At 47.2% G+C, this 12,444-nt stretch overlaps 2 protein-coding genes across 2 annotated transcripts in view; both read left to right on the top strand.

Annotated features, from left to right (window-relative positions):
* The window catches only part of RPS21 (ribosomal protein S21), a gene marked incomplete at its 3' end in the record, with an annotated part of 293,510 nt that overhangs the window by 166,642 nt on the left and 114,424 nt on the right, over positions 1-12,444 (top strand). The gene's annotated exons all lie outside the window — the stretch shown is intronic.
* Positions 1-12,444, top strand: part of RBBP8NL (RBBP8 N-terminal like) — a 65,908-nt gene that overhangs the window by 43,365 nt on the left and 10,099 nt on the right. Inside the window, exons 10-13 of the mRNA XM_081949839.1 lie at positions 165-951; positions 2,694-2,805; positions 5,944-6,005; positions 8,279-8,405. Coding sequence (XP_081805965.1) covers positions 165-951; positions 2,694-2,805; positions 5,944-6,005; positions 8,279-8,405 — 1,088 coding nt within the window. The remainder of the gene's footprint in view (positions 1-164; positions 952-2,693; positions 2,806-5,943; positions 6,006-8,278; positions 8,406-12,444) is intronic.

Here is a 12,444-nt window from a genome sequence, read left to right as displayed (position 1 = left end):
ACCCCCACTCTGTAAAATCCCCCTTCCCATTTTCCCTCAGTAGAAAATGTGGCAGGCCTAAAGTCCCACAGGGTAAAAGATGGCTTCCAGGTCTGACAGGCTGGCTTAAAACCCTAAAACCTTGGTCGTTCCTTGTTCCAAAGTGACGGTGTTGATTCTTTTAGATTTTTAAGAGCCAACAAATCGGATTGCCGAGCCTCCCCCTTGTCTTGTGAGAACCTGAGGCTCCCCACCAACAAGGAACAGCTCTACCTCTTCAACCAAAGCTTAGCCCTGCATCATCTTGGCCTCCAGAGCAACTCAGCCAGCAAAGAAGGTGGCGATTTCCCTCACCACCTGTTACTGGCTAAGGAAGTCGGCAGTCGAATGAAGCCGCAAGAGGAGTGGGAGGACCAAGCGACCATCTTGGAACTTCCAGGCGCTGTGTTGTACATGAAGGACCATCACTTGGAAAACAGGCTCCAGCTGCTGAACAGCTCGGACAAGCTCCGTTGTTTCTTGATGCAGCAGGAAGGGAAAGGAAGAAGCGAGGAGAGTTCAGGTCAGACTTGGAGTCAGACCCTTTCCCTATCCTTGAGCGTCGGCAAAGAAGGGAAGAAGGAAAGACCCTGTCCAGAAGACTCGGTGGACGATACACTAGAGCAGCGGTTCCAGGTCAACAGAGAAAACCCGGACCAAGGAGAGGAAGCCACATCTGTGCAGGGCCATGCCACGGAAGCACCTCTCGATTTATCGGATTATGGAAGGGGGAGAGAAAGTGGCTCCAACTGGCACCATCGGTCCTCAGTGAAACACGAAAGGCGAAGTCCAGGAGGAGATGAAAATGAGGATCCTGTTGCTCAGAAAACCTCTTTGTCCAGCTGGCTCGGTACAACCCAGAAACACCATTACGGGAATCAACAACGGGAACAATTCACAGCCGGAGCCAAGGAAAATACAGTAGTTTCTCAGGTAAGAAATATATGTTTTCTATGTATCTGTCTAATTTTGGCTATTTCTGTCCCATCAATTTCCTCTGTATATTCAGCTACTGTATTTTTCGGAATAAAAAAGGCACATTTCCCCCCCCCCCCCCCCAAAAGAGGGTGAAAATCTGGGTGCGTCTTATACACTGAATGTAGCATTTTTGGCCTCCCAAACCCACCCACCCTTCTCAAAAATGGATGTGCATAGGCTTTGGGAGGCCTGTGAAGTGCTCCTGGGGGCTGGGGAGGGAAAAAACAATACAATACAATACAATACAATACAATACAATACAATACAATACAATACAATACAATACAATACAATACAATAGTAGAGTTGGAAGGGACCTTGGAGGTCTTCTAGTCCAATCCCCTGCCTAGGCAGGAAACCCTATACCGTTTCAGACAAATGGCTATCCAACATCTTCTTAAAGACTTCCAGTGTTGAGGCATTCACAACTTCTGGAGGCAATTTCTGTTCCACTGATTAATTGTTCTAACTGTCGGGAAGCGAGCAAAAATGGGCTGTTTTTTGCTTGTTTCTCCCCCCCCCTCCCCCCGCACCCAGGAGCACCCTTGTTTATTGCAAAAAACAGGCCCGTTGTTGCAAAAAATGGGCCAATTTTTGCCTGTTTTTGCCCCCTCCCCCAGACCCCGGGAGCACTTTGCAGGCCTCTCAAACTCTCTGCATGCCCCGTTTTTCACAAAAAATGAGGCGTGCAGAGGGTTTGGGAGGCCTGCAGATTGCAAAGAATTTTTTTTTTAAAAATTACCTCTTCAAAATCTTGGTGGGTCTTATACTCCGGTGCGTCTTATATTCCGAAAAATATGGTACTTCACACATACTGGTAGTCCTTGACTTGCAATCATTCGTTTAGTGAGCGTTCAACATTAAAATGGCATTGAAAAAAAATGACTTCTAACCATTTTCACACATACGACCGTTGCAGTCAGAAGTGGGATTCATTTACTGTTACTATCGGTTTATCCGGCATCAGAAATTTGAGCACCTGCCATCTGCCCACAAGTGCAGCATCACAAAACATGGCAATTCGCTTGCGCATACTGTCCGAGGATGCGTTCCATGTCAAAAAACACAGTGATATAGGACGGGATTGCACCCGGGCAGGTGGGCCACTACTAGTTCGCCTGAACCGGTCCAAACCAGCTGAATACTACCTCTGATACAGTATCTCCATGGTCACATGATCAAAATTTGGGTGCTTAACAATTAATGTATTTATGACCCTTGCACTGTCCTGGTGTCATGTAACCTCCTTTTGTGACCTTCCCAGCTGGGCTTCCGATAAGCAAAGCCAATGGGGAGAGCCAGAGTCACTTACAAACTACATAATTCACTTAACAACTGTAGCAAAAGGTTGTAAAAATGGGGCACAACTCATTTAGCGACAGAAATTTTGGGCTTAATTGTGGTCATGAGTCAAGGAGCACCTGTACTTTGAGGACACTTATAATTGCTTGCAATTATACTTGCCTATTAATAGTATGCCGGGCAACACGGCTCTGCGTGCCACTTCGGACACGCGTGCCCCACGTTCGCCATCACGGGTATAGGGTATAGGCAGGGGGTTGGTCCCCCAACAGACCCCCAAGGTCCCTTCCAAACCTATTATTCCATGTTCTGTCTTCTAACGTGGTCATTAAGAATGTTACAGGACTTTGTAAGGATGTGACTTTTCTCTCTCCTAAACTCTGGGACCTCTGCAGGTATCTTTGCTGCGAGAACCTGCCACTTCCAAGACATCTTCACGTGGTTCCACTGTTGACACAAAAGCCAAGATGCCTTTTCGAGTGGAAAATCAAGACCCAGAGAGGCCAGGTAAAAGAGAACTGTATTCTGCATTTTTTTCTGGGAGAAACTAGACAGCCATTTGAGTGAAACGGTTAAGGATTTCCTGCTAGAGCAGGGTTTGCAGTAGAAGACCTCCAAGGTCCCTTCCAACTCTATTATTCTGTAATATATACCATATTTTTCAGAGTATAAGACAAACCTTTTTCCTCTCAAAAAAATGGGTGAAAATCTGGGTGCGTCTTATACACGGAATACAGCATTTTTTGCCTCCCAAAACCCCACCCCCTTCACCAAAATGGCGGTGCAGAGCCTGTAGGAGGCTTTCAGAGAGCTCCTGGGGGCTGGGGAGGGCAGAAATGAGCAAACCACGGGCCATTTTTTCCTCAATTTCCCTCCCCCCCCCCAGCCCCTAGGAGCACTCTATAAGCCTCCTAAAGGCTATCCATGCGCTTTTTTTTTGACAAAAAAGGGCCCATTTTAGTGAAAACTTTTTTTTTTTAATTTGCCTCCTCAAAACCTTGGTGCGTCTTATATCCTGGTGCATCTTATACTCTGAAAAATACAGTATATATCTGCCTTGTTTAGCAACAATAATGCTGGTTTCAACTGTGGTCATAAGTCAAGGATTACTTTCCAGATACGTTAGATATCAATTATCCAAATTTGAAACAGTCTGATCAACAACGTGTTCTAGAACAGAGATGTCAAACTCAAGGCCCATGGGCTGCATCTAGCCCACAAGGTGCCAGCAGAGGGTTTAGGAAAACAAAGTCAAAGCAAAACGAAACGAAAGGAGGAATGTTTCCCCTTTTGCATTTGAGCATCCAAGAAGGGACAGGAAAGGAGAAAGGGCAAAGGACAAAGACAAAGAAAAAGAAAGGAAGATGGGAAGAGAGCAAGGAAGGAACATGAAGGAAAGAGGGGAAGGAAGAAGAAATTAGAATGAAGAGGGAAGGAAAAAGAAGGAAAGGGAAGGAGGGAGGGAGGGAGGGAGGGAGGGAGGGAAGGAAGGAAGGAAGGAAGGAAGGAAGGAAGGAAGGAAGGAAGGAAGGAAGGAAGGAAGGAAGGAAGGAAGGAAGGAGATTATAATGAGAGTGAGGGAGGGTCTCAGGGAAGTCCTGCCTTAGCACTTGGCCACCACAGTTGCCCCCAACACAGATGATGTCAAGCAGACTGTGCCTGTCATGGCCACACCCTCCTTGTCCATGCCTCCCCCCCAGCCCTCCGAGGTCAAACACAACCCTCATGCAGTCCTCAAATAAAATGAGTTTGACAACCATGTTCTAGAACAATAATCTCAATGCATGTTGAGGTTCTAGAAGGGTAAGATACGTTACCAAGTGTTCTGACCCAGCCTTAGCAGAACCAAGAAACAGACTCCTTGTCCCCCCAAAACCCTCTTGATTTAACTACTGTGGATTCATGGCATTCACACACACAGAAAAGTCCAGGCAATAATCCTTCCAAGGGTTAATTGCAATAACAGACCTTATCAGTCCTTGGATAATTGCCAGGCTGAGAGCTTCCAGTCATAAAGCTATAAATTAATTCCTGGCAAGAAGACTCTGAGGCAGCAAATCTTCCGAAAGAAATACGAACTGTTGTCTCCTGCAACCACCACTCCCCTTTTGCTTCTATTTATTCCCCAGTCAGAGAGGGGCCAGTCAACGCCCATGTGTGCCTTTCTTCCTGAGTCAGCCCCTGTGCCTCAGTTGTTCTCTTCTCCTGGCAGCTCTGCGCATACACACATCTGGAACAGGCCCCAGCTGTTCTTCTTCCCCATTTATCTCCGACTCCGAAGGCAGCTGGGAAATACCAGATGGCTCTGGCTCCTCTCTGTTTCCAACGCAGAGCATCCATCAGAGCCTTCCCCAGGCTCCAGGATGGCCCAAATTCCTCCCCAACTTCCTCATCATCCGCGTCTACCACCAGCTCCACTGGCAGTTAGCGGGCCACAACACCAAGTCTTGAGCAAGATGGACAAATCGCTAGAATATGAAACTTGAGATCCTTCATGCAATCATATGTAGTTTCCAAAAAAAACCTTGTCCTATTCCCAGGAAATGTTTAAAGTTGCTCAACCAGTGGTTTCAATTTCTCTTACAACGGAAGGCTTACATTCCAGGATTACGTGTACCATAAATCTTGTTGAATAAACAACACTTTGGAGTTTAAGTAAACGTGGAGTCTATTAGACACTTGGCCTTTTGTGCTCTGCTGAAATCTGGGGAACTTTGAGCCTTTCATCAAGAACGACTAGAAATTTTTGGCACTTGTCCAAATTTATATGGTCCTAAATGATCCCCACCCTATCAAATTTTGAGTCCAGGGTCAACATTGTGATTTGAAATAGCTCCCCAAAGTCTAGAGCTCAAGCCTTGCTGTCTTCAATACCAAAATCAACCCATGCAATAACTTACCTTCAGAAGTTACGGGTGCTCCATCATGGAGGCTTTTAAAAAGGACTGGACAACCAACTATCTGAAATGGTAGAAGATCTCCTGTTTGAGCTGGGGGTTGGACTAGAAGACCTCTATGTTCTAAAGGGATGCCGTGACTCAGTGGCTAAGACGCTGAGTTTGTCAATCAGAATTGGCCATCAGTTTGGTAGTTCGAATCCCTAGCGCTGCATAATGGAGTGAGCTCCCGTTACTTTTCCCAGCTTCTGCCAACCTAGCAGTTTGAAAGCACATTAAAAATGCAAGTGGAAAAATAGGAACCACCTTTGGTGAGAAGGTAACAGCGTTCCGTGCGTCTTCGGCATTTAGTCATGCCGGCCACTTGACCACTCGGACAGCGCTGGTTCTTTGGCTTTAAAACAGAAATCAGCACTGCCCCCTAGAGTCGGGAACGACTAGCGCATATGTGCGAGGTGAACCTTTACCTCTAAAACTGGAACATGGGGCCTTCTCCAAATAAAGCAGAAGTCAAACACACAACTAAGCAATGGACTCACAAACATTTGTGCAATACTATGAATACTATGAATTATCCCAGATCCTGGTGATTAGAAAGGCATGTATTTCTCTCTTTCCTGAGCCTTTAAGGGGGAAAAACTCTTTCCTGTCTTACATACTTTGCTCTACTCAGAAAAGGAGAGGGGGAAATGGTGTTTCTAGACCTTATGATAGAAGCTGATTTCCTATATGCCTTTGTTTCTTTTAGGTCACGGTGATTCTGACTCCCTAAACGATGACTCTGATGGGACAGTCGTATCTGAGAGTGAGGTCCGTTTCCATGGTTGGAAAGGGTCGAAGTAATCCTATTTTTTAATGATGGGGTACAAAATCACCAAACGAGATTGGGAAATTGGGTCTCCTGGATTTTACAATTCCAAACGACCTTTCCTATTGGCATTGTAGGTGGCTGAGAAGAGGACAGGTGGTCCTCGACTTAGCAATCATTCATTTAGTGACCACTTGAAGTACAAGAGCACTCCCAAAGGTGCTTTTTCAAGACGCAACTGGACTTTCTGGTTTTTCTTTGAAGTCATTTACATCCTTTTAGAGAGCCATTAAGGCCACTTGGGCACAGATAAACCTCTGAGTGGCCTCAGCAACCCTCTAAAAAGGATGAAAATAACCAGATGTCTGCAAGGAGTATAAATCCTCCATTCCCCACCATCCAGTCAGAGCTGAAGAAGCTTCTTGGGTGAGAAGTGAAACGTCTTCAAAGAAAAAAACCAGAAAGTCCAGTTGCCTCTTGAAAAAGCACCTTTGGGACAACCACGACCTGGATGGCTGAGAGTCTCCATAGACATTTACAATAGCACTATAAAAAGTAATTTATGATTGTGTTTCACACTCACGACCACTGCAGAATCCCCACAGTCATGTCATCAAAATTCAGATGCTTGGCAACTGGCATGTACTTATGACGGTTTGCATTGCCCCAGAGTCCTTATCCTCTTTTGCAGCCTTCTGACAAGCAAAGTCAATGGGGAAGCCAGATTCACTTAACGTTAAGTTAGGGTTACTAACTTAATATCTCCAGTGTTTTCGCTCAATAACTGTGGCAAGAAAGGTCGTAAGATGGGGCAAAAGTCATTTAACAAACGTGTTAATTACCAATGGACATTTTGGTTGTAAGTCAAGGACTACCAGTTTTGTAGTTCCGGATCTTCAAGAGATCTTCCACTCCCTCAAAAAGGGGCTTAGAATTTTCTAATTGCTACCCATCTCATTAGGTTTATTATTTAAGCCAGGTGTTCTGACTGAGGCTTCCCAAGAGCATGAAGCAAACTCCTGGTCCCGAAAAAAAAACCCTTTTATTTTTTATTTTTTGAAAAAAAAAATTATTTTAATTAAACAGAAACACAAAAAAAGAAACATCCTTCATTACATCTTGTAGAAAGCATGTCGATTGGTTACAGATAACCTTCGTCCATTTCTTCCACAGTCATTACTTATAGTTCATCTTAGATTATATAAATCAAAAATCTTTGTATATCTTACTATCAATGTACCACAATTCTCATTTGACTACAATTATTTGAACGTGCTTTTACCTCAAATCATTCATGCTTAAAGACACAACCACATAATGGCACTCATTAGCTATTTCAAAAATCCTCCAATAACATTACACCTTTATGACATATTCTAAGTAAAAGTCAATTAATAAAATTTCTAAACCGTTTCCCCCCCTTTTTTTTTTAAATTTCCCCCTTTTATTAATTTACTGTGAATTCTGCTGATTCACATCCAGCAAAGTCTTTCAAGGGGGGATTTACAGTCACAGACTTATCTGGCTTGGAGAGCTGCCAGGTCGATATCTGCAAAACTTGGCAAGGAATCTCGAAGAGTCACGAACCAATTAATCGAACTACTGTCTCCTGCAAACTCCATGCCCCTTTCGCTCCTCTTTTATTCCCTCTGGGAGGGGTCATTCATCGTCCCCCTGTTGCCTTACTCCCAAGTCGGCCCCTGTTCTTTAGCTGTTCCCTTCGTCTGGCAACTCTGCACGCGCACACTGGGAACAGGCTCCAGCTGTTCCTCTGCCCCACTGATGTCTGACTCCGAAGGCAGCTGATAATTGTCAGACGGCTCTGGCCCCCTCTTTGCCTCCGACACAGAGCCCTCATCAGAGCCTTCCCCAGACTCCAGGACTAGCCCATGTTCCTCCCCAACCCCCTCACTGTCCGAATCTGCTGCCTGCTCTGCTGGCGGACCACAACACCAGGGATCTCCAAATTTGGCAATTTTTGTGGCCTTCAACTCATGTTGGCTGGGGACTTCTGGGAATTGAAGTCCACAAGTCTTCACTAAGTGGCCCCATATTTAAATTACAGTAAGAACTGCTTGTCTTATGGTTGCATCTAAAAAGCATATCTACTTATGGTCATGGGAATATAACCAAGCCTGTCTTGACCATTTTACAGTGTGAAAAGCTGAGCAGTATTTTTAGTGTAAATGGAAAAGAGGACAGATCTCCTAAATTACGTGACATTTTTTTTCATGCCTCTTAAACCTGTCCGGATCAATTTATTTCATTTATATAGATGGTTGGCGCTCATGAAGAGAAAGCTTTCCCAGGAGGTTTGGTAAAAGAAGACTACTGCTATGTAACTGAAAAAATTCAGAATTTGCAGAAGAAACGGAAAAGGGGACATGATTCGTCAATAAAAGGTTTGAAATGCTTCCTTTCCAACTAGTTCAGATTTTGCACCCCAAAATGTCATATATTGCCCTGGTTTGCACATAAGAGAATCCATAATTATAATGAAGGATTAAGGTGCTGGCTTAGCAACTAGACCATGAGTTCTAGTCCTGCCTTAGGCATGAAAACTGGCTGGGTGACATTCAGCCAATCAGAGGAGACTGGGAAGTCTAGTCCCGCCTTAGGCATGAAAACTGGCTGGGTGACATTGGGCCAATCACCAGCAGACTGGGAATTTTATTCCCGCTTTAGGCATAAAATAATAATAATAATAATAATAATAATAATAATAATAATAATAATAATAATAATAATAATAATAATAATAATAAAATTTAAATTTATTAGCCGCTCCCTTTCCAGACAGGACTCGGGGCGGCGTACAATGGAGTATAAAACATAAAACATATATACAAACACATAAACCTACATATATACAGGACATAACATGCACGGAGGAGGTAACAAATTACATCACATTGGACAATTAAAAGTCACCATTAAAATACCCCAATTGTAAAAACACAATTTAAAATTTAAAAATTTAAAAGAACTGTCAGGAGGAATAAGAAAAAATTTACGGTTGAGCCAGGCCAGATAGTTGAAAGAGGTGGGTCTTCAACTGTACACGGAAGGAGCGGAGATCGGAAGTAGTCCTGATGTCACGGGGGAGGTCATTCCATAGGGCTGGGCCCATCACAGAGAAGGCTCTGCTCCTGGGTGTCGCCCCCCGACACTGTTTGGCGGACGGCACCCGAAGAAGTCCCTCTCTGTGTGAGCGGATTGGTCGTAGGGATGTATGGGGCAGGATGCGATCCTGCATGTAACTAGGTCCTGTGCCATGAAGCTCTTTAATGATCATAATCAAAACCTTGAAACGCACTCGATAGACTACAGGAAGCCAGTGCAGCTCGCACAGGAGAGGTGTTACAGGGGAGTATCTCTTCCTCCCCATAATCACCCGCGCGGCCGCGTTCTGGACCAACTGCAGTCTCCGAGTGCATCTCAAGGGAAGCCCCATGTAGAGAGCATTGCAGTAGTCCAGGCGAGACGTCACTAGCGCATGGGTGACTGTGCGTAGGGCATCCCGGTCCAATAAGGGGCGCAATTGGTGCATCAGGCGAACCTGATGGAACGCCCCCCTTGCCAGGGCTGTTACATGGTCATCCATGGACAGCCGGGCATCTAGGAGGACGCCCAAATTGCGCACCTGTTCCATGGGGGCCAGTTGCACGCCCCCAATGGCCAGAGATGGAAGCAACTGGTTGAACCGGGAGGCCGGAAGCCACAGCCACTCCGTCTTGGAAGGGTTGAGTTTTAGTCGGTTGTCATCCATCCAGACCCGTACGGCTTCCAAACACCGGGACATCATTTCGACGGCCTCATTGGGGTGGTTCGGGGTGGAAATGTATAGCTGAGTATCATCAGCATACAGATGATATCCCACCCCAAAACCACGGATGATCTCACCCAGCGGTTTCATGTAAGTGTTGAACAGGAGAGGCGAGAGCACCGACCCCTGAGGCACCCCACATGTGAGTGGCCTCCGGGTCGATCTCTGCTCCCCTGCCAACACACGTTGCGTCCGGTCAGAGAGGTAGGAGCCAAACCACCGTAGAACGGTGCCCCTGACTCCCAGCCCCTCTAGCCGGTGCAACAGGATACCATGGTCGATGCGAACGCCGCCGAGAGATCTAATAGGACCAGGATAGAGGAACAACCCCTATCTCTGGCCCTCCAGAGATCATCAACCAATGCGACCAAGGCCGTCTCCGTGCTGTGCCCGGGTCGGAAGCCGGACTGGCGCGGGTCTAGATAATCATTCTCCTCCAGGTGACGTGGGAACTGTTGTGCTACCACACTCTCTACAACCTTCGCTAAAAAAGGAAGGTTGGAGACAGGACGATAATTGACTAGGTCCATTGGGTCCAGGGAAGGCTTCTTGAGCAGGGGCCTCACCACCGCCTCTTTCAAGGCGGTCGGTAGAAGCCCCTCGCCCAACGAGGCGTTCACTAGGCCCAGGAGCCAGTCGCGTGTAACCTCCCAGGATGCCAGTACAAGCCAGGAGGGACACGGGTCCAATAAACATGTGGTAGGTCGCAGACGTCCACGCAACCTGTCCAAATCCTCGATGGCAACCGAGTCAAACTCCTCCCAAAGCGGTCCCTCAAGACTTGCCGCAGGCGTCTCAGCTGGACCACTGAAAGGGGCCCATCCCTTCCGGATTTGAGCGACTTTGTCCTGTAGATATTTCCCAAACTCCTCTGCTCTGCCCTGTAAAGGGGCTTCCCGCGGTCTCTCAAACAAGAGAGAGCGAGTCACCCGAAACAGGGCGGCAGGGCGGTTATCTGCGGACGCAATAAGAGCGGCACAATATTGGCGTTTGGCCGCTCTTAATGCCACAAGGTACGTCCTCAAATAGGCTCGTACCTGTGTTCGGTCAAATTCGGAACGGGAGGATCTCCAACGACTCTCTAGGCGTCTCTTGTGGCGTTTCATCACCCTTAGCTCCTCGGTAAACCAAGGGGCCAGGGTGGTTCGTCGCCGCAGGAGAGGCCGCAAAGGCGCCACCCGGTCAAGGGCCCCGGTAGTCGCACTATTCCATGCGTCTACCAGGTCCTCCACTCGGGGGCGGGTCAGGTCCACAGGAGGTGGCCCAAGCTCCGTCTGGAACCTATCTGGTTCCATCAGGCGCTTGGGGCGGAACCATCTAATACCTTCCGGTTCCGCCTCCCCGCAGCGGGGTGTAGCACCGGGGAAGTCAAGCCAGAGAAGTGAGTGATCTGACCATGACAGGGGAGTAATAATTGAATCCCCTATTCCCAGATCACTCGTCCACTGGCCAGAGACAAAGACAAGGTCCAACGTGTGGCCTCCCTCGTGAGTGGGGCCCTGAATTAACTGGGTCAGGTCCATGGCTGTCATGGAAGCCATGAACTCCCGAACCCCCTCAGACGCTTCTCCCATCGACGGCAGATTAAAATCCCCCATCACTAAAAGTTTGGGGGTCTCAACCGCCACCGATGAGATCAGCTCGAGGAGTTCAGGCAGGGCCGCTGGTGTATAGCGAGGAGCCAGGTATACTATCAGCAGGCCCAACTGCCTCCCTGGGCCCCATCTCACGACGAGGGACTCACACCCGGATGTCTGTGGCACAGTGGACTCTCTCGGCTCCAAGTCTTCCCGGATAATCACTGCTACCCCACCGGCCCTTCCCTGGGCCCGAGGCTGGTGAAATGCTCGATAACCTGGCGGGCACATTTCCACGAGGGGTAAACCTCCCTCGTGGCCCAACCAGGTCTCGGTTATTCAGAGCTGGCTGGGTGACTAAAAGCTGGCTGGGTGACTAAGCCAATCACAAGTTGACTGGGAATTCTAGTCCCGCCTTAGGAATGAAAACTGGCTGGGTGACTTTGGGCCAATCACAGGTTGACTGGGAATTCTAGTCCTGCCTTAGGCATGAAAACATTGGGCCAATCAGAGGAGACCGGGAATTTTAGTCCCGCTTTAGGCATGAAAGCTGGCTGGGTGACTAGGCCAATCACAAGTTGACTGGGAATTCTAGTCCCGCCTTAGGAATAAAAACTGGCTGGGTGACTTTGGGCCAATCACAGGTTGACTGGGAATTCTAGTCCTGCTTTAGGCATGAAAACATTGGGCCAATCAGAGGAGACTGGGAATTTTAGTCCCGCTTTAGGCATGAAAGCTGGCTGGGTGACTAGGCCAATCACAAATTGACTGGGAATTCTAGTCCCGCCTTAGGAATAAAAACTGGCTGGGTGACTTTGGGCCAATCACAAGTTGACTGGGAATTCTAGTCCTGCCTTAGGCATGAAAACTTTGGGCCAATCAGAGGAGACTGGGAATTCTAGTCCCACCTTAGAAAGAAATGTTTTAAGTCAAGGACTACCTGTACAGGTTTCCATGCCTTTATGTTTAGTTCCTGTGGGGCTCTTTTCTAACTGTGTCCTCTGGATACTGAGAAATTACTGATAGTTTTGGTTCAAG

This window comes from Natrix helvetica (genome assembly GCF_964273705.1).
Source record: "Natrix helvetica genome assembly, chromosome: 3".
NCBI lineage: Eukaryota > Metazoa > Chordata > Lepidosauria > Squamata > Natricidae > Natrix > Natrix helvetica.
Note: the sequence above shows the minus strand (reverse complement) of the source record. Positions and strands in the feature narration are given on the sequence as shown.